The following is a 22,955-nucleotide window of genomic DNA, read 5'->3' as shown; positions in this document are numbered from 1 at the left end:
AAGTTAAATATATATATGTACCTAGATGAACACTTTACAGTTGGTTGTGTAACTGCTATTGAGCTTTAAGTTATGGTATATTTTGTGTATTAGCCCATTCGGTAGTGAAATTTATATCTAATTTATATGATTTAATAACTTATTTTAATAAATACCAAAAATCTAAGAGGTGTGCATTATAGCTGACACCTAGATGAACACTTTACAGTGGGTTATTTGACTGTACATCATTCCCTTCAAATGCTATTAAAGTTAGAAACGTGTATAACAATGTCGTATGTAACTTTAGAGACGGTCCCTTAATTTCCACAGATGTGCGAATATCGAACATCCAACCGACTTTATTCAAGTTCATCACGTATACGCTTTCAGTCTCATGAGTTTAATCCAAACCTCAATAACTCAAAAACGTCAGTTTATGTCATCTTGGACCCATCTCCTGGTTCACAGACAAGGGTCACAACCCCACTTGGAGCTGCTGAGTTTACAAATGGGGCCATAAAAGAGAAATTGACAATCTTTTTTTTTTTTTTTTTTTACAAATTAATATTACAAAATACTGTTCTAATTATGAAAGCAGATATTGTGAGCTACTATCTTGAAATGCTCCCTCACATTCATCATTTAAATGAAGAGAACGTATTTTAGTCCATATTGAGATCCTGACACGCTGCTCTAGTGTAGGAACACAGCAATAGAAATGGACAAATTTCTCCATCCATCTACCTCTGCTAGTTCTTCAACAACATTGAGTGACTCTGACCGAGGGGTGCAGCAGAACGCAAGAAAGCAAACATAAATATATGCCAAAACATTTATTCAATATGGATTTACAAGTGTGACAGGAAACAATCAGGAGAAGCCTAAATGCCAAGGGGGGGGGTCACAAAAAATCATAATGTCCATTTGGAGTCATCCATACATGTTCATGAGGGGGTCTATGTTTTTATTTTAGTTACAGGGGTCCCTGGATGCAAAAGTTTGAGAATGCACTTAGGGACATGCGGACCTCATTTTGAAAACCATGTCTAGATCATGCCATTTTGATTAATGATTTACATGCTTATGTCCAGAGAGGGTCACAGATAAATCTGATCATTATCCATGAGTTATGACAAAGGAGGAACTGTGTGGAAACAGTCATGAATTACATTAAAACACATCAGTGCTCATTAAGATGTACTGGCAGGGACATATGGAAAGTTTATTATAGAATTTAAAGTGAAACTCATTTAGGTGATTGTACGTGTTTGACTTTGACTAACCACTTCTTCTCATGAGGTGTATGAACTGAAAGTGTAAAAGTTTATTTAAAAAAAAAAATTATATAATATATATTAATTAGTTATCAGGAATGTTGTTACTTTCGATACCAAATGAGTAATCAAACCATTTATAAAATCAATAATCAGAAAATTAGACAAAGTGATATATTTAAAATAAATACCATTTACATATTTAGACACAAAATAAGTCTAAGTCAAATCAATAAAAGTCTAAATCAATTAATTTGGTCTTTTTGTAAAATCCTTACAGTGTTTGGTCAGAGAGTTTAAAAAGGTGAGGTACACCCTCCTGAATGCAAAGGAGGCCAAACATTAGTCAGTGGACTGGTTTGTTAAAACACAGAAGAAACAACTGCAACAAGCAAACAGTGAATTGAATTGAGCCATGTAGGAATACAAAGCTAGCAGCATACATATTGGCTACATTAGAAACAATCTTGCTGATTCAGAAACACAACATAGGAAGGCTAAGGAGGTGATTAGATGTAGAATATACATTTTGCACTGGAAGCTTTAAACAGTTCCAACATTTAGATAAACTAGATCATTTCCTCAACAAAATGGCAAATTTACTCATTTTATAGATGTAATAATTTATCACTTCATACATCAACATTCTCAAGTCATGTTTCATGCATTTAAACAAACTTTGTTAATAATTTATAAAGTTACATTCTGACAGCAAACAAAGTACTATAAATGGACAATAGTGTACCGAAAATTCGAGGTTATGCTAGTATCCTGAACTAAATTAATTCCTAGCAGCAATGACCACTGACAAGGCTACACCTCCAATAGCAACAGCAGTAGCACCGAACAACCACTTCCAGCTTATACTCTGTGAGAAACAAAGACAAAAGGGGAAAATAATTATTAGGTTTGTAATTTGACATGACCATCGACACTGTACACCAACCAATGAACACTGTCTCCTGGTGTTATGCACTTACTACACTGTAATAATGATGTTAGTTACTGTCTGTATACACTCTTAAGAAAAGGACAGGAACAGATTTGTTCGTAAATCATTCGTAGAAGCATTTACACAAGAAATCTGGCATTCATGAAAATCCTTTAAGTTCAGAAAAGCTTTTGCATGCTACTCATTCTCCTGAGTGAGTAAACTGATACACAAGTCTCAACTTTAAACCTCAACTGATTAATTTCAAATCATACAATTTGAGGAGTTACTGCACTTTTATATACAGATTATGCTTAGGTTTAATACAAGGCAAGGCCAAGTCTTTTGTTTTCGCTATACACTGAAGACATTTGGATTTGAGATCAAAAGATGAGATGTGGGTTGAATATGAGACGATAGATCAGGATTTCAGCTTTCATTTCCTGGTACAGTGCGGGGAAATAAGTATTGTACGCGTCCACATTTTTTTCAGTAAATATATTTCCAGTGAGGTTATTCACATGAAATTTTCACCAGACATCAGTATTAACTCAAGAAATTCAGAAATATAAAGAATTCACAACAATAAATTCCATAAATAAAGTTCTGTGTAATAAAGAGGAATGACAAAGGAAAAAAAGTATTGAACACACTTACTGAAATTTATTTAATACCTAGTGCCTTTGTTTGTAATGACCGCTTCAAGGCGCTTCCTTTAATGTTTGGATTTCTTTATGTGTGTGGATTTCTTGAATTAATACCAAAGTCTGGTGAAAATTTCATGTGAATACCCTCATTGGAAATATATTTACCGAAAAAAAAAAAAAATGTTGCCGCGTTCAGTACTTATTTCCCCCACTGTATATACATCTAGATGTGTTAAACAACTTTTGTTTGAACCCAGCCATTGGGTTCAAACTGTCTGCCCATTTACACAGATATGCGTCCAATCTAATTGGGAGGAACTTCATCATGCAGCAAGACAATGACACAAAAAGCACTGCCAACTCAACAAAGGACTTCATAAGGGGGAAAAAGTGGAACGTTTTAGACTGGTCATATCAATCAGCAGACCTTAACCCAGTTGAGCAGCATTTCATTTCCTGAAGAGGAGACTGAAGGGAGAAACCCTCCCAAAACAATCAACTGAAAGAGTTTGCATATGGGTCACCAACTTGATGCTGTTTATTGCAAAAAAGGGAGATTCAACCAAATGTCAAGTGTTATGTACTTTAAGACCATCTGTTCCTATACTGGGGAACTGGGGGGGGGGGGGGGGGGGGGGGGGGGGGGGCTTGCCAAAGGTGCCATGTTCTAAGGTGTTTAAAAAAAAAAAAAAAAAAAAAAAAAAAAAAAAAAAAAACACATTTAGATGTAAACATCACCAAATAAAAGCTAAAATTCTGATCTATTGTCTCATATCTATTTCTCGATCTGAAACTCGAATGTCTACAGTGTATAGCAAAAACGAAAGAATCAGCCTTACTGTTCCAATACTTTTGGAGTGTACTTCATTTGCACACAAATTTAATAAGACTTTTGAAAAACCCAGTTATTTTATATAAATGGTATTTACTAAAGAAATATCCAATATGGGGGGAAAAAAGACAGCAAGGAAACATGATCCATAAAGATTAATAAGACTTAAAGAGGATTAAAGAAAGATTAAAGAACACCCGTGTGTAAAAGGAGGACGGGCTCAAGCGGTGTGCAAGTCTGGTCCGTTTGCCACGACGATTTTAATTACTCCAACTTTAATACTCAAACACTTCATAACAGCCAGGACTAAGTGCTCAATAAGTGACCATGTCTCAAGCTGCAGTGTGCCATAGTGTCCTGCATGCCAAAGTTGATTTCCTACAATATATATATATATATATATATATATATATATATATATATATATATATATATATATATATATATATATATATATATATATATATATACACACATATATATACACACACACACACTCACACATACACAGTGAGGGAAAAAAGTATTTGATCCCCTGCTGATTTTGTACGTTTGCCCACTGACAAAGAAATGATCAGTCTATAATTTTAATGGTAGTTGTATTTGAACAGTGAGAGACAGAATAACAACAACAAAATCCAGAAAAACGCATGTCAAAAATGTTATAAATTGATTTGCATTTTAATGAGGGAAATAAGTATTTGACCCCCTCTCAATCAGAAAGATTTCTGGCTCCCAGGTGTCTTTTATACAGGTAACGAGCTGAGATTAGGAGCACACTCTTAAAGGGAGTTCTCCTAATCTCAGCTTGTTACCTGTATAAAAGACACCTGTCCACAGAAGCAATCAATCAGTCAGATTCCAAACTCTCCACCATGGCCAAGACCAAAGAGCTCTCCAAGGATGTCAGGGACAAGACTGTAGACCTACACAAGTCTGGAATGGGCTACAAGACCATTGCCAAGCAGCTTGGTGAGAAGGTGACAACAGTTGGTGCGATTATTCGCAAATGGAAGAAGCACAAAAGAACTGTCAATCTCCCTCGGCCTGGGGCTCCATGCAAGATCTCACCTCGTGGAGTTGCAATGATCATGAGAACAGTGAGGAATCAGCCCAGAACTACACGGGAGGATCTTGTCAATGATCTCAAGGCAGCTGGGACCATAGTCACCAAGAAAACAATTGGTAACACACTACGCCGTGAAGGACTGAAATCCTGCAGCGCGCGCAAGGTCCGCTGCTCAAGAAAGCACATATACATGCCCGTCTGAAGTTTGCCAATGAACATCTGAATGATTCAGAGGACAACTGGGTGAAAGTGTTGAGGTCAGATGAGACTAAAATGGAGCTCTTTGGCATCAACTCAACTCGCCGTGTTTGGAGGAGGAGGAATGCTGCCTATGACCCCTGGAACACCATCCCCACCGTCAAACATGGAGGTGGAAACATTATGCTTTGGGGGTGTTTTTCTGCTAAGGGGACAGGACAACTTCACCGCATCAAAGGGACGATGGACGGGGCCATGTGCCGTCAAATCTTGGGTGAGAACCTCCTTCCCTCAGACAGGGCATTGAAAATGGGTCGTGGATGGGTATTCCAGCATGACAATGACCCAAAACACACGGCCAAGGCAACAAAGGAGTGGCTCAAGAAGAAGCACATTAAGGTCCTGGAGTGACCTAGCCAGTCTCCAGACCTTAATCCCATAGAAAATCTGTGGAGAGAGCTGAAGGTTCGAGTTGTCAAACGTCAGCCTCAAAACCTTAATGACTTGGAGAAGATCTGCAAAGAGGAGTGGGACAAAATCCCTCCTGAGATGTGTGCAAACCTGGTGGCCAACTACAAGAAACATCTGACCTCTGTGATTGCCAACAAGGGTTTTTAAACCAAGTACTAACTCATGTTTTGCAGAGGGGTCAAATACATATTTCCCTCATTAAAATGCAAATCAATTTATAACATTTTTGACGTGCGTTTTTCTGGATTTTTTTGTTGTTATTCTGTCTCTCACTGTTCAAATAAATCTACAATTAAAATTATAGAATGATCTTTTCTTTGTCAGTGGGCAAACGTACAAAATCAGCAGGGGATCAAATACTTTTTTCCCTCACTGTACATACACACACACACACACACACACACACACACACACACACACACACACAGTTCCTTCCACTAATATTGGCACCCTTGGTAAAAAAGAGCAAAGAAGGGTGTGAAAAATGTTTTTTATTGTTTAACCTTTTTATCTTTTGTTAAAAAATTCACAAAAATACTCTGCTCTCATGGATATCTAACAATTGCAAACAGATTTTTTTATCAAAAAAATATTTGTTACATAGGTGTGCAACAATTGTTAGCACTCCTATGAATTCATAAAAGAAAAATATATTTGCACTATATTTCCATTGATATTTAAAACATTTTAGTACACTCGGGTGACTAGGAACAGGAAATTGTTCAACCATGAATTCCTGTTTCACAGGGGTATAAATATGAGGCAACACACAGGCCCAATTCCCTTAGTCATTCATAACAATGGGTAAGACCAAGGAATATAGTTGTGATGTGCAGAAAAAGGTTGTTGAGCTTCACAAAATGGGAAGCGTCTATAAGAAAATAGCACAAGCATTGAAAATGGCCATTTCCACCATCAGGGCAATAATTAAGAAGTTCCAGTCGACTGGAAATGTTATGAAATCAACCTGGAATTGGACGTGTGTCTATATCACCTCAACACACTGAAGAGGACGGTTCAAGTGGACAAAAAATCTCCAAGGATCACAGCGAGAAAATTGCAGGGATTAGTTGCATCTTGGGGTCAGAAAGTCTCCAAAACTACAATCTGAAGTCACCGACATCACCACGAGCTGTTTGGAAGGGTTTCAAGAAAAAAGCCTCTACTCTCATCCAAAAACAAACTCGAGCGTCTTGTTTGCCGACACTACTGGAACTTCAAATGGGATCGGGGTCTATGGTCAGATGAAACCAGAATAGAGCTTTTTGGTAATAAACACAGAGGTGGTTTTGGAGCACACAGAGAGGTAGCCATATGGAAAAGTCCCTCATGCCCACGGTTAAATATGGAGGTGGATCTTTAATGTTTTGGGGCTTTTTTTTCTGCCAGAGGATCTGGACATTTGGTTAGGGTACATGGAATCATGGACTCTATCAAATATCAACAGATATTAAATGAAAACCTGACCGCCTCTGACAGAAAGATTCAAATGGGCCGTGGTTGGATCTTCCAGCAGGACAATGATCCAAAACATCATCAGAATCAACACAGAAATGGTTTACTGACCACAAAATCAAGATCCTGCCATGACCATCCCAGTCCCCTGACCTGAACCCCATAGAAAACCTGTGGGGTGAACTGAAGAGGAGAGTCCACCAGCGTGGACCTCGAAATGTGAAGGATCTGGAGAGATTCTGTACGGAGAAACGCTCTCAGATCCCTCACCATGTATTCTCCAACCTCATCAGGCATTATAGGAGAAGACTCGGAGCTGTTATACTAAAAGGGTGCCAATAATAAACAAATGTGTTTTGTTTGCAATTGTTTGATATCCATGAGAGCAGAGTATTTTGTGATTTTTTTTTTTTTTATCAAAAAGGTTAAACAATACATTTTCACAGCCTTCTTGCTCATATTTACCAAGGGTGCCAATATTAATGGAGGGCACTGTACCCTCCTGCTTTTGCCCCCACACGGCATCAGGGAAAATGCACTGGTGCATGAGAAATTTCTAGGCAACAGTCACAGGGGCACTCTGCTTCAAATTTTTTTTAAATACCAGTCTCCATGCGTGAGGCACTTGTGATCAACAATCACTTGGCTGCGGTATTTATTTTCTCCAGGTTCATGTCAAATCAATAGAGATCATTATTACTATTAGAAATAGTATAAACACTTGTATATGACACCAAAAAGGTTTCTGCTATTGTTGCCAGGCAACCTATAGAACCATTTTTTTTTTTTTTTTTTTTTTTTAAAGAGCGTACATTCATCCATAAAAGCACTGTCTTCATTTTGCTCATTTAATGCTTTTTCTGTAACACTGTGTCCTTTCCAGAAATGAATCAGAATATATTTTGATATTATTTTATGCCAAACAAGAAGTTGGGTCACCGAATTGTAGCTACTTTAACATTAGTTAAATCATTAAGACAGAAACATGTACATCAAAACCTGTTTTAAGAACAATTCATATCAATGTTACGACCTCCGTGCAATAACCTATTTGACATGGTGCTGGCATCCACGAAAGAAAGTGAGCTTCCGTTCCTGCTAAATCCCAATTTAAACCTTGCTGATATTGTTATTTATGAGTGCAGATGATGCCATACACACCCATGAGGACTTGGCCTGGGGTTTCTGTACAGTGTTGATGTCAGGTGGGTTTCCAAGCATCTTCTTGTACATAGCCTGCTCAGCACCCTTCTGTTCCGAATGTTTCTTCACCAGCTTCGACAGCTCTGCGTGGATGGTCTGTACAGGAGAAAAAGTCAGTGTGTGTGTGTGTTTCTCTTTCGTGCGAGTGTGAAAACGCAGCTGATATATCTGCAGCTCACACCCTGACACACCAGCTATTCAGAACATCTCATAACTTACCAATAAATCAGCTGTACTGCCAATACATTTATTCTGCCTAAAACGTGCAAGATCACTAAACACACAGGAAGTACCACTTAGACAGCATGTTCCCTGCATATAAAATGTCACAGCGCTGACATTACGTTAATACAAAGTGTTTAGAGGAACAGAACTTCGAGTGTAAAAGTAGAGAATGTTCCATCAGGCTCTCCTCTACAGCTGCTACATCCATTAACATGAGCCTTGTGTCCAGTGTAAGGTTTCTAAGGTGCTACGTGAACTTTCCCACTTCAAGCTTGCAATTACCAGACCCTCACTGTACACCTATTCAAATAATTTTGTGATATTATTATTCCAACTTACTTTTTTGTACATGCTTTGCCTGGACTATTCAAATGCTCAACACTTAAACAGAAAAACTCAACAGCACTTAAAAACTAATTAAAAAGAGCAGTGTGCAAAAACATGATCCCAACATATTAGTAATAGCCAGAGGTAATAACCTGTAAAAAGGTCAGACACATGAGATGGTGTATAGGCAGGCACAGGTAGGGAAATGTTGTCAATCTATTCATAAGTATGTGCTGCATGGCAGTGCACATCTCTTTCTCTGCCTGTGTAAGCAGAGTAGGGCAAGAGATCCTGCTATTTTTAGAGAGAAATAAGATCGTAGGAGGCGACAGGACAGTGTGCATCTCTGCTCCAACACTGGGTCAGTGTGGAGGATTGCAGCACTACCTCCTGGTGGTTAAAGGATGGTTAAAATCAGTCATTCTTTGATAATACATTAACCTCCATGTTAAACAGTTAGCAACCCTTTAATGGTTTATGTTCTGTCTGAGGGAAACCTTTCCTGTCTGCTTTTTTTATGGGTGTTTAAGTGCTTGTAGGATTTATATCAGGGGTCGGGAACCATATACGTCTCGTTCAGTGACTGACTACGGCTCGACAGCAGGGGAAAAAATAATAGGACTCACGAAAGCTACTGTGTCAATTCAATTAAAACTTTACATATTTTAAAATATTACATAATTCATAATTAATGCCAGTTTATCATGTATACACCAACCTGTGGCACAACAAGCTCAAATTTCACTGGACAATGTGAAGCAGAGCGGTAATTTCCCGGTCTATTTCATAAATCGGTTGAAAACTACACATCTGGTCAGTTTTCATTTTTTTAAGAAAGGTGAAATGGCTAAAAGAGGAAGAAGAAAAAAAAAAGACCAGTATCGTTCTTAACCAGTCCGAACAGACAGAGAAATTTGGAAGTTAATAGCATTAATGGTAAGTAGTGTTTAATTTGCTCTGGTACTGCATCTTGTATTGATTTACCATTTGATGAAACTATCCTAGTTGGTTAAATGACCTCCAAGTGCCACCTACAGCCCATTAGATGAAGTGCAGGCTGTTAGGTCAAGGTCATGCAAACTGCCAAATGGTCTTAATACATTACCACTTTTTATAATTAATGCAATAGTGAAGATAATAACTAGAATAAGAAGACGACATACAAATACATTTTTTAAAGAATATCTTAAGCCTTCTCTGGCTCTTTAAAGAAAAAAATGACAACTTTCTTTTTGGCTTTTATGGCTCTGCCGGTTGAGAAGGTTCACGACATCTGGTTGTCGTGATGATCAGATCATCTGTTGATTACGGTGATAATTTCATATATGAAATTATCACCGTAATCAACAGATGATCTGATCAGATTTTCACCAAAGTTAAATGTCAAATCCTTTTTCTTCAACTGCTCCCTTCCTGTTTGAAGTATAATGTTTAAGGGTATTTTTGTCATACAAGCTAGTAAGAAGAAGGACTAGACCTGTTGGCAGCAGAGGCATCCCTGTGCTTCGAGTTCTGCATGGTTTATTGCAGCTTATTTGGTAAAGGCTATGCGTTACCTTGTTACTTGGATCCAACTTTAAAGCTCTTTTCAAACTTCTAATTGCATCAGCGTACTCTCCTTGTAGTGCCAGTACCTGGAGACACAAAGCAAAATAGCAAATCTAAAGCTTTTCAATAGATTTAACTATTCTGGATTGTTCTGCTAAATGGCTACAAGACTGCTATTCTTTCACTGAGCAAGCAAAATAGAACAAATAACCAATGAGTGCGAGCAGCACTGACAATCTGAACCTTCAGGATATGACCACGTAACGATAAGTGGAAGGACAGGTGCCTGAAATTTGGGTACCTTGCCCTGACGAAACAGAGCTTTGATATTGTCTGGCTGATAAGCTAAAACCGAGACACAGGAGCGCAGTGCAGCTTCATAGTGGTCCAGCTTGAGCTGAGCGGCAGCCATGTTGTTTAGGCATTTCAACTTTACATCCAGCAGCTCCTCTTCTTCCTGAGGGCTGATGTCCACTGAAACAACAATTGTATCAGGACATGACAATAAGGTATTTTACTGCTTTTAGGTATTTATATGTATCGAAGGTGTTATAGTAAGTACATCTATTGCAAGCCCATAGCGTTACATGCATTACACAAACCTTCAAGTGCAGCAAAATCGAAATAATTCTTAAAATGTTATAACTTTTGTGGATGTACCAATCCGATGAGGAGTTTTGGGATCAAGGCCGACATTATGCCGAAATGCTGAAGATTTAATATACAGTCCACACTGAAAGTATTGGAACGACAAGGCCAATTCTATTGTTTTTGCTATACACTGAAGACATTTGGGCTTCACATCAAAACATTTATATGATAAAACAGTGGATATACACATGTTATTGTGGTTTGATTATAAAATAAACTTCATGACATCTTGAGGAAAGACTCCAAAAATATCAGGCCCTCTTTATATAGAAAAACTTCTTATAAAGGCAAAAGCTTGACATGGAAAAAAATCAGTGTAATTAAAGTTGTCTTTCCCTGTGGATTTCCAAGTAGACTAATGATACAGAAGCACTCCCCCGACTCTTAGCTTATTTTTTCTAATTTTTAAGTTTTGCATAAAATTCCAGTGCTTATTTCAAGCAGTTTGTTTGCATTTATTTTAAATATTCTTAACATCCAATAATTTTATCAAGAGAAAAAGAAATACATGCAAATGTTAAAGGAACGGTATGGGGTTTCTCAAGTTGGAAAATTTATGCAAGCATCTTTGCTCATTCTCTTGAAGGGTGCCAATAGTTCTGGAATTGGCTGTACTTTTTTTTTTGCATTCTTGAGCTCTGCATATGCCAAATGACTAAATGTAAAGGTAAATTACATCCCACTCATGTGTACTGTATATTGTTCAAACAAATTAAGTAATGGCAGAAACACTCCACAAAGTTTAACACATTTTATAGTCTTTGTTTGACAACAAATGAATCCTAAACCTATCAATTCTTCTTTCCCACAGTGTACTGTAACTACAGCTGCAGTCTAGCGTGAATGGCCAGTCTTTTTACCTTTCGAACTTGCTTCCGTTATCTGCAGGGCAATCCCGTAGGAGTTAACAGCAAAAGCGTAATCTCCACGCTGGTAGTGAACATTGCCCTGCTCTCGTTTCTTGCTCGCCAAACTGATCCTCTCAGAGGGAGGCAGAAGCTCCAGGTCAGGAGCATCAACAGCAGACAGGAGATGCACCTCCAGAATCAAGTCAGCATTGGGAGGCACAACAGGAGTAGAATTGCTAATGATCAAAAGATAAACGTGGGAAACGTATACTTTAGAGATGTTCATGAGCCACTTACTCAAGACAAATCACATGTCTCTGAGCTGCAAGTCTGAGTCAAGTCTTAAATCTAAATCACCACCAGAGGGGCTGTTCACATTCATCATAATAATAATAATTTCTTAGATTTATATACCGCTTTTCTTGGCACTCAAAGTGCTTTACATTGTATGGGGGGGGATCCTCCTCAACCACCACCAGTGTGTAGCATCTACCTGGATGATGCGAAGGCAGCCATATTGCGCCAGAACGCCCACCACACACCAGATATTGATGGAGAAGAGAGAGTGATGTAGCCAATTCAGGGATTGTCCCCTAATAATCTCCATCATGGATAAGGGCCAACGGGGGAATTTCTCCAGGACGCCGGGGTTATACCCGGCGTTACCATTACATAAGAGTAAATACCCATTACTCTTTACAAGAAGTGTCCTGGGATTTTTAATGACCACAGAGAGTCAGGACCTCAGTTTAAGGTCTCATCTGAAAGACTGATATTGTTTTACCCATGGTCAAAGATAATCTTAATTTCTGTTTGTGCACATGGAGAAAAAAAGTCAAATATCATGAACAATCAGGTCTAAATCAGAAAGTGAATGAAAGCAATCCTAAACTGGTTTAGAGCCCAGATTAAAAACACTAACAATAAAATGTTAAATGGTTAAAAACAATACAGATTAAAATAACACTATACTATATTAAATAACGTTTACACAAATCCACATCATTGGTGTTGGACTCAATCATCTTGTTCTGATTTCGTTTTTTTTTTTTTTTACGATTATCAAGACGCAGCCACGGTTGGACCTCCAAGGACTTCTGACATGCACTTGAGCGTTCGGATGCTCGGGGTGAAAAGGCTGGGATGAAATCAGCACCAACGTTGTTACAAATCAAGATGATTTTGATCATTATTGATTCTGCTTAGTAATTTGACACCAATGTTCTGCCAGAAAGCCTAGGACTAGTATGCAAAATTATGTTTTGAATATTATGCAAATTACTTCAAGTTTGCGTGAGCATGATCCAAAAGGACCGTTTACATTTACAGTTTCTACTAAAGAGTCAGGAGAAATCAGAATATGCATACATCTTATTTGACATTTTTATGTGTTGAGTTTTATATTCTTTCCTTTCTCAGATACACTCTGTTGTATGTGGGGTTTTTTTATTTATTTTGTTTTTACACGATATGTCTAAGGATTGTAAGCTAACAAATGGCTGTACATGATGTCTTGAGATACCAGTACCACTGTTGCATTATTGTTTTAAAAATTCTATAAATTATATATATATATATATATATATATATATATATATATATATATATATATATATATATATATATATATATAACAAATAGTGCTCTACAATGGCCAATTTAAGTGACGTTGACAGGTGAACTATTTATTGCCAATACCTCAAATGTTAACCCTGTCAAATGCCTGAAATCTGTGTGGCTGATGGCTCTGATCCAACTCTGATGCATGTAAGTGCTGCTCAAAATGCAGGCTAATGACAATAATTTGAAATGTGTAGATTATGCTTCAAGAAGAAAAACGTGTAGCCCCAGTGGGGAGAAGGTTTAGGGGGTAGGGGTGTAAAATTATCATTTTAGTGGAAACTTTTTGACATCCAAAGTGTTCATACAAAGTTTTTTTTTGGTGGCAAAAAGATTGTTATTGCATATTTTTGAGCAATAACTCAATAAAGCAGGATAGTCCAACATTAAAACATGGAGTTCCTACACAAAATGTGTAAAGGATGGCAGGTCTGCATAATCACTGAACTGATGCATCAGTCAATGATCTCACCTCCCCAGTGCACCGTATGCGTATTTGGCACTTGCTTCAATCAGAGCCTTTTCACCCATCTCCATTAGCTGCACAGTGAGATCCAATGCCTGGGAAAAGCAATAAAATATTTATAAATAAATAAATAAATAAATAAATAAAGATCGTGGATACAGTAAACAAAACCTGAGGAACATTGTTGAGCCTCACGAACAAGCTTGAGACCCAAAATTCCTTGACTCCAAAAGCACATACCTGAATGACATCACCATCACCAAGAGTGAAAGAGATTTTGGACTCCTCTACTGTAGTTCCATCACTCAGAGTGGTTTTGAGATTAATGGTGACGTTTTGGCCCCTCTGAGGTTTACTGTCAGGACCAGACCCAGCTTCTAAAACTTTCTTTCTCAGCTGCCCATTTCCTATAAACACATTATTATTGCATCATAAAACCATGTATTATAGGACATGATGTTTTTGTTACTGTAAATTCTCACTGTGAAGGAAGCCTTTTTATATGCAAGTATAACCTCGTATACCTAAGACATCCAGCCATTCCTCTTGGGGTGGACGCTGACTGGGATCTGTGATTTCTTCCACCATTTTATTTGCCTGAAGGCTTTCTTTCTTTCCACCACCCGCATCTTCTAAAGGGGGCAGATCATCATCCACTCCATCATCAACCTCTTCTAGCATCTCAAAATCTTCCCCACTGTCCAACAAAGTCGTTCGCCCCAACCTTTTCTCTACCGAGTCCTGGCTTTTCACCATTGTCCCATCTTCATTTTCCATCTGGAAAAGTCAATAAAAATAATCAGGCTATAAGACATATTTATATCCTATTCATATTTAAGATAGTCAATTATAGACAATAATCATATTTACTGATGCAGACATACATTTATTGTGTGTGTGTGTGTTGGGGGTAGCAGAGAGGACTTGCAATATGTGCACATTAATTTGTTAAAATAAGTTTTATAAACTATTACTATACAGTGATCTCAGAAAACATATTCAAACACCTTCACTTTCTACACACTCGTTATAGATTTAATTGAATTCATTTAATTCAATTCAATTCAATTCAATTTTATTTGTATAGCGCTTTTTACAATAGACATTGTCTCAAAGCAGCTTTACAGAAATATCAACACGGTATACAGATATTAAAGGTGTGAATTTATCCCAACTGAGCAAGCCACTGAGTGGCGACGGTGGCAAGGAAAAACTCCCTAAGATGTTTTAAGAGGAAGAAACCTTGAGAGGAACCCGACTCAGAAGGGAACCCATCCTCATCTGGGTAACAACAGATATTGTGAAAAAGTTCATTATGGATTTAGATCCTCAAGTTCAATCAGACTGGATTGAGAGTGTCTGAACCTCCATCTTCAGGTCTCTCCATGGATGTTTTTATGGGGTTCAAGCCTGGGCTTTGGCTAGGCCACTCAGGGACATTCGGAGACTTGTCCCAAAGCCACTAGAGCCATGTCTTGGCTGTATGCTTTAGGTCATTGCTGTGCTGAGAGTTGAACCTCCATCAGACATTGTGTGCATTCTGAAGCAGGTTTTCTTCAAGAACCTTTTGGCTGCATTCATCCTTCCCGCTGCTCTATCCAGTCTTCCCAACCCTGCTACTGAGAAGCAGCACTATAACATGATGCCGCCATCACCATGCTTCACTATAGGGATGATATTAACCAGTTTATGAGCAGGACCTGTTTTTTTTTTTTGCCAGATGTAGCACTTGGAGTTCATCCCAAAGTCTTCAATTTTTGTCTCATCGGACCAGAGAATATTTTTCCTCATTCTCAGAGTCCTTTAAGTGATCGCAATATGTGTTTTACTCAGTAGCGTCTTCCGTCTAGCCACTCTACTATAAAGGTCTGATTAATGGAGGGTTTATGAGAAGCTTGCCCTTCCAGTAGGTTCTCCTTTCTCTGCAGAGGACTGAAGCTCTGTTATCGTGGCCATTCTTCCATGTCACACTGACAAAAGATCAAAGTGCTCCTGAGAACAGTCAGAGCTTTAGAAGTGGGTTTATACCCTTATCCAGTTCTATGTCTTTAAACAATTAGATCATGGAGGTATATGGAGAGTTCCTTAGACTTCAGTGTTTAGTTTTTGTTCTGAATTGCACTGTGAATTGAGGCACCTTATACACACACAGGTCAAATCAACATAAATCATGTAAACATAAATCAGCTGCACTTGCCACAACTGGACTCCAATCAGGTTCTAGACACATCACAAGATAATCAAAGCAAACAGGATGCACCTCAATCAAGGGTTAATCAAGTATCTGAATAATAAATGAGAAAATGTAAGGGTTTTTTAAAATTATTTTTAATAAATATGTAGAAAATTTTTTAAATGCTTTGGCATTGTCCTTTAGGATTACTGTGTGGACATTACTGACCAAAAAAATCTCAATTTAATCCATTTTAAATGAACTCAAACACAAATTAACACAATAAAGTGTGGGAAAAGTGGTGGGATCTGTGTCCATCGTTAACAGGAACTTCATAGAGAAAGTCAAGCCCCTCAGAGGACAACAGACGCGTGTGCACTGATGAAACTGGGTAAAGAAATGCATTTTATTCAGATGGGAAAGGTGGGGAACTCTTTGGTTTACACACAAATAGTTAATGTCACTGAGGGTGCAGCTGGTGTCTATATTCTCTACTGTATAATAATAATAATAATAATAATAATAATAATAATAATAATAATAATAATAATAATAATTTCACAGCAGTGTAAAATGGGGGGTATAAAAAGACAGAAGCAAAACATAAAAAGCCTTAAATTCTGAATCCTCTGGCTGACGTTAGCTGACCACTTAGAAAACTCTCTCCTCTGCTCCCGTTATCCATACATGAGGATGAAGGACGTAAGATAAGAGTTTATTAATCTCCAGATGAGGATAAACGGGCGTGAGGATAAACGGGCGTGAGGATAAAGTGCCTCTGAATCATGAACCTCATTACACACACTGTCAGTAAACCTCAGCTCTCGGTGTTCTGACCGCGTTAGCTAAACACTGACAAGCAAAATCAAGATAAATAAAAGACATGACCAGGAATAATGGAGTTTCCTGTAGAGTAAACTCTGCGTGTTTGTCCTGTAATACAGTTACAGATCTTACAGAGAGTGACATTTTGTTAAATAAAGGCGAGTCCTTCGAGAACTTTCGGTAAACTTTGTTGCTAGCTTAACGCACCAGCTAGGTGGCGTTCTTAACGGGCCAACTTGAACCTGAATTTTTCACAAGAGGCGCAGAATATACAAAAACAACGAACTTACCTTAGTCTAACACGCTCTGAAGTAAACAGAGACCCTGATCTACCTGACAGCTACAACCCCGACTGCAACACAGACAAGCAGGATATACTCTCTCACTGCAGCTTCAGAGACGCCGCGCTCTCAGGCGCGAGACTAGGCATGCGCAGCTTTCCCAGGGATATCGCGCATGCGCGTGCGTTTGACGCGTTCGCGTTTCCGGCCTGATTTGCACTGCGCATGCGCGCATCGTATTATGCCTTGCTTGTTTGTTTGTTTGTTTTATTGCAATTTCAACCTACGAATGGAAACAGTAACTTACAAACAGTCTTCCAAACCATAAACAAGTTGCGGCATAATAGTTGACAAGGGGAAATTTACAAAAGTAATGATCTTACTAAGGAAGACATTTCTGAAGAGAGAGACAAGAGAAAAACAGAAGAAAAAATGAAAAAAAAGGGGGGGAGGGCGCATAAATTATGATGAAAGCATATTAAGACCGAATGCTAAACATGGTTTAGCAAATTCTTGATGTTTTAACGCTTTCTTATTAATAGACATTGAGATTGGGTCTTTTTGCTTTTTTAAAAAAAAAAATACTGAATAGATAACTTTATTGTAATTTCATGTGCAGTTTGAATAGAATAAAATAAAATAAAATAAAAAACAGAACACGGAGGCGTGCATGTTTACCCCCACTTTTTTCTTGCAGTGCTTCAGGTGATAGGGGTTGCCATGGTTGCAGCGCAGCTTGAAACGTCACAGCGTTTCCTCGGCCAATCCGGTAACGTTTCTCTTATGAATATTAATGACCCACTCCTCCCCTATACTACCTCCCTACCCGGAAGTGTTTGCTGCGGACTGAATGCTGCATGGTTCCGTGTTGATTATTATTGCCAGAATTACAATGTGAGTTTACCTAACCTTCTGTGACCGTACATGTGAATAAAAGTCTGTAGACGTGTAATGAAGTAATTAAATCGGCTGTAAACTTGAGGACAAGCTGTGTAGTTTGGTAGTTATCGTTACCGCACTTGTCTCGGCCTGTGTGTAAGGTTCAAAACCCTCTTATTAGATTGTCTAGTAATGACGAGTTTGCGAATGAAAACATGACATTTTTAACAGCACATAAATTTTCTAATAAATTTTATTCTCTAGCAGTCACAACACTTCTGAACCTGTTCCTTTGTTAGGATGTGTTGTAGCAGAATGTCAGTCTGTTTTTTTTGTTGTTGTTGATGTTTTTTTTCTTTGCCCATTTCCAGCCCCATGGCGCCCAAGAAAAGACACATGGCTCTTAAACAAAGAGAGTTTGCAAGTCATGTTCAAATGAAAAGGCCTAATCAAGCACAGGGCATTGCATCGTTTGATGAGGACGAGGATGATTTAGAGATGGAAAGAAACTTTGCTTTGTTCAATCAACCCGGTCCTGTTCAACAATCAGAGAAGGATGAGGAGGACATGAGTGGTGAAGAATCTAATGAAGCAGTTGAGGATGCTGAAAATACAGACGAAGAAAATAATTACAGTGAGGATTCTGAGAAAGAGCATGGGCAAGCTGAGAGTACTGACATGACCGGGTCAGCGGATTCACATAACCAAATAGACTTTAGACGAAACAACACCAAGACTGAGTTTGAACAAGGTGAGGAGATTTCAGCTGATGCCACACTAATTAATAATGGAAAAAGATCTGGCTTCTGCAGGAGATTAACAGTTGTACAGTAATTAATTTTTGTGTACAGTTCCCTCCATTAATATTGGCACGCTTGGTGAATGTGAGCAAAGAAGCAAAGAAGGCTGTGAAAAATTGTTTAACCGTTTTGTTAAAAATTCACAAAAATACTCTGCTCTCATGGATATCAAACAATTGCAAACACAACACAGGTTTTTATATATATATATATATATATATATATATATATATATATATATATATATATATAACACCTTTGTTAAATATAGGTGTGCAACAATTATTGGCACCCCTATGAATTCATATGACAAAAATATATTTGAAGTATATTCCCACTGATATTTTACATTTTCCTTAATACACCTGGGTGACTAGGAACATGACACTTTTCAACCATGACTTCCTGTTTCACAGGGGTATAAATATGAGGTAACATGCAAGCCAAATTCCCTGTCATTCATAATGGGTAAGACCAAGGAATATAGCGGTGATGTGCGGCAAAAGGTTGTTGGGCTTCACAAAATGGGAGGTGCATTGGAAATGGGGAAATAGCACAAGCATTGAAAATGCCCATTTCCACCATCAGAGCAATAATTAAGAAGTTCCAGTCAACTGGAAATGTTATGAAATCAACCTGGAATTGGACGTGTGTCTATATCGTCTCAACCCACTGTGAAGAGGACGGTTCAAGTGGACAAAAATCTCCAAGGATCACGGCTGGAGAACTGCAGAAGTTAGTTGTGTCTTGGGGTCAGAAAGTCTCCAAAACTACAATCTGAAGTCTCCTACATCACCGCAAGCTGTTTGGAAGGGTTTCAAGAAAAAAGCCTCTACTCTCATCCAAAAATAAACTCAAGCGTCTTCAGTGTGCCGACACTACTGGAGCTTCAAATGGGATCGGGTTCGATGGTCAGATGAAACCAGAACAGAGCTTTTTGGTAATAAACACCAGAGGTGGTTTTGGAGCACACAGAGAGGTAGCCATATGGAAAAGTACCTCATGCCCATGATTTAATATGGTGGTGGCTCTTTAATGTTTTGGGACTGTTTTTCTGCCAGAGGACCTGGACATTTTTTAGGATACATGGCATCATGGACTCTATCAAATATCAACAGATATTTAATGAAAACCTAAAATGGAAATGGGCCGTGGTTGGATCTTCCAGCAGGACAATGATCCAAAACATACATCAAAATAAACACAAAAATGAATTACTGACCTCAAAATCAAGGTCCTGCCGTGACCATCCCAGTCCCCTGACCTGAACCCCATAGAAAACCTGTGGGGTGAACTGAAGAGGAGAGTCCACCAGCGTGGACCTCGAAATTTGAAGGACCCGGAGAGATTCTGTATGGAGGAATGATCTCAGATCCCTCGCCATGTATTCTCCAACCTCATCAGGCATTATAGGAGAAGACTCAGAGCTGTTATCTTGGTAAAGGGATGTAGCACAAAATATTGACTAAAAGGGTGCCAATAATTGTTGCACACTTATATTTAACAACGATTTATTTATTTTTTTGATAAACCTGTGTTGTTTGCAATTGTTTGATATCCATGAGAGCAGAGTATTTTTTTTTATGATTTCTTTTTAATCAAAAGGTTAAACAATAAAGACAAATTTTCACAGCCTTCTTTGCTCATATTTACCAAGAATGCCAATATTAATGGAGGGCACTGTACATCAACATTTTTACAGTTTTGCCTCTTCTCTGTGTATTTCTGAACAGATCTGTCAACTTTGTCATTTGAAGAGATTATAAGGTTACAAAGCAAAATTGGATCTAAGGCATGTAATAAGCTTACTCGTGAGGCAAAAAAGGGAAAGCGGAATTCAGAACCTGTTAAACAAGGGACCAAGGGCAGGTAATGAACTACTGATCAACATCATCATGTTTATCAAGATTATTCCTCCTCTACCTCCTTATAACCTCTTTTCTACTGCAGACCCCAAGAGATTTCAGCCAAGAAACCAGTTTCTTTTCTTAGAAAAGTAGGATCTTTTAAGGAACCTGTAAGTCTCCTAAAGTAATTAACCTTGTACACACATTTGCATATATGAATCCTGTCACTAAATAGCTCATTTTATATTCTGCGGATTTTGTATTTACCAGATTTTACGGGATCCTCGTTTTGACGATCTTTCAGGAGAATTTAAACCAGAAGTGTTCCGCCAGACATACAAGTTCATCAATGACGTCAAACAAAGAGAAGCAGAGGTTTGCTTAGATTTACAAGAGACTTGCAGATTTGTTTAGTCTAGTATATCTATCCTGCTTGTTACTTCTTACCATTTATATTGCAGATGCTGAAAAAAAAGCTGAAGAAAGTAAAATCAAATGCAAAAAAGGAAGAATTGAAATCATTTCTAAAGAGAATGGCAAGTTATCACTGAATACATATTAGCAACTTCACATTATGTCCTGAATTTTGTTAGTGTAATATTATAAACAGACGGTAAAGGTAATTTTTTGCTTTATACTGTGTCTTTGACAATTTGGTCTGTATTTGCAGGAGAACCAAAAACGTAACCATCAAAGACAAGAGCAGCAAAGAGAGAAGGAGCTTTGTTATAAGAGGAAGCAGAGAGCATTGGTGGGAGATGGGCATAGACCTTTCTATCTCAAGAAATGTAAGCTCAGTAAATTCTCTTTTTCAGTACTTACTGCTGTTAACCCTCTGTGTGTATATATATGTATGTGTGTCTCTGTAAAGAGAGGAAGGCTACAGAACCTCAAATAACCAGTCAGCTCGGACCAGTCTGGCCATTCTCCTCTGACCTGTTTTATCAACAAGGTGTTTCCACCCACAGGAACTGATGCTTGCTGGATGATATTTTGTTTTTTGCATCATTCTGTGTAAACTCTTGTGCATGAAAATCCCTGAAGATCGGCAGTTTATGAAATACTCAATCTGGCTCGGGCACTCTGACAGAAATATTTGCTGATATCGTGATGTAAACGTTGGACAGTGTAAATCTAAATTCTTGCCTACTTTGCATTTCCTTAGCTGATAAGAAGAAACTGCAATTGGCCGAGAAGTACAACCAGCTGAAAAAGAGTGGGAAGCTGGAGAATTTCTTGAGCAAGAAGCGGAAACGAAATGCTGTTAAGGACCGCAGGAAACTGCCCTGAAAAACAGAACATGGATCAGTCCGGTCAAATCAACTTGTACACGGTTTATTGGACAGCCTTTGTATGTGACGATGCAGAGTTAGGCATTGGACTGAGTAATAGTGTTTTCAAAGGACTTTTCTGGTGACAGTTTCTGTTTGATTTATTGTACCGAAAAATTTTACATTTTCAGATACATTCTTTGCTTGTGAAAAAATGAGGAGTATTTTGATAAACTGGAGTAATTTAAGATACGTGTGCTATTTTGAAATCAGCAGTAGATGGAGCTGTTGGTCTTCTGTATACATTTTCTTCCAAAACCTCAACTATGGAACATTTTATATGGCCCATATGCAGTGACTTTAACCCAGTAGTAAAGTTTGGTCATCTTTGCTTGAATGTCAACCTTATAATTTGATCCAGATCATACTTAATCCAACCATTTAAAGCACTCATTTGATATTAAAAATACATAAATACACATGCAGGCTATTTTCATCCTTATTTTGGGTTATTTAGCTGTTGTTGTTTTTTTGTTGTTGGTTTGTTCCCCCCCCCCCAAGTCTGCAGTACAAAAACAATCAGGCTTGGTTATCAATCTAATGATAACATCATGAAGTTTTATATTGAGAAATTCTAGTAAATTTTAATTAACCTTGTTTTTCCACTCAGAGATGCATAGAAAGTGACTGTTTTCTGAGAGATCATACTGTAATTCTGCAACACCAGCTAGTTCTAAATAAAGGCTGATATTAAAGAACACCTTACTCCTTAGCTTTATTTAGTGAGCAAGGCTATGCCACTGAGGACCTGTTTTCTCAACACTGCTCTTCATAGCCTAACAGTTACCACTTTGAACTGGAATATGTCGTTCTGGGTGGCACAGAGGGTAACAATGCCACTTCGTAGCTCTTGGGTTCGAACCTGAGCTCAGGTTACTTTCAGCGTTTATTTGGATTTCTTCCTGGTTTTCTCCCACTATCCAAAAAGCATGCAAGTAGGTGGACTGGCTTCACTAAATTTCATGTCCGTGTGGATCTGGATGCCTTGTTCTCAGTATTCAAGGGATAGATTAAACGATGGATTCACTGTGACCCTGACCAAGGTAAAGCACTTGCTGACGATGAATGAAAG

At 38.2% G+C, this 22,955-nt stretch overlaps 2 protein-coding genes across 2 annotated transcripts; one reads left to right on the top strand and one right to left on the bottom strand.

Moving 5' to 3' along the window:
* Nucleotides 1-800: 800 nt before the first annotated feature.
* On the bottom strand, nt 801-17,192 carry fkbp8 (FKBP prolyl isomerase 8). Its single transcript, XM_017477744.3, has 9 exons — nt 17,036-17,192; nt 14,272-14,524; nt 13,988-14,154; nt 13,754-13,842; nt 11,674-11,897; nt 10,464-10,636; nt 10,171-10,248; nt 8,021-8,158; nt 801-2,124 (listed from the first exon to the last, which is right to left on the bottom strand). The coding sequence occupies exons 2-9, from the start codon at nt 14,522-14,524 to the stop codon at nt 2,038-2,040; spliced, it is 1,209 nt and encodes a 402-aa protein (XP_017333233.1). The 5' UTR covers nt 17,036-17,192; the 3' UTR covers nt 801-2,037.
* Nucleotides 17,193-17,854: 662 nt separating this feature from the next.
* Nucleotides 17,855-22,583, top strand: rrp36 (ribosomal RNA processing 36). The gene is made up of 8 exons (XM_017477765.2): nt 17,855-17,920; nt 18,277-18,656; nt 20,439-20,574; nt 20,656-20,722; nt 20,823-20,927; nt 21,014-21,088; nt 21,223-21,340; nt 21,718-22,583. Exons 1-8 carry the CDS (start codon nt 17,877-17,879, stop codon nt 21,840-21,842), a joined length of 1,050 nt encoding a protein of 349 aa, XP_017333254.1. The 5' UTR covers nt 17,855-17,876; the 3' UTR covers nt 21,843-22,583.
* The last annotated feature ends 372 nt before the right edge of the window (nt 22,584-22,955 follow it).

This window comes from Ictalurus punctatus, chromosome 10 (genome assembly GCF_001660625.3).
Source record: "Ictalurus punctatus breed USDA103 chromosome 10, Coco_2.0, whole genome shotgun sequence".
In the NCBI taxonomy this organism is placed as follows: domain Eukaryota; kingdom Metazoa; phylum Chordata; class Actinopteri; order Siluriformes; family Ictaluridae; genus Ictalurus; species Ictalurus punctatus.
This window is presented reverse-complemented; position numbering and strand designations above follow the sequence as displayed.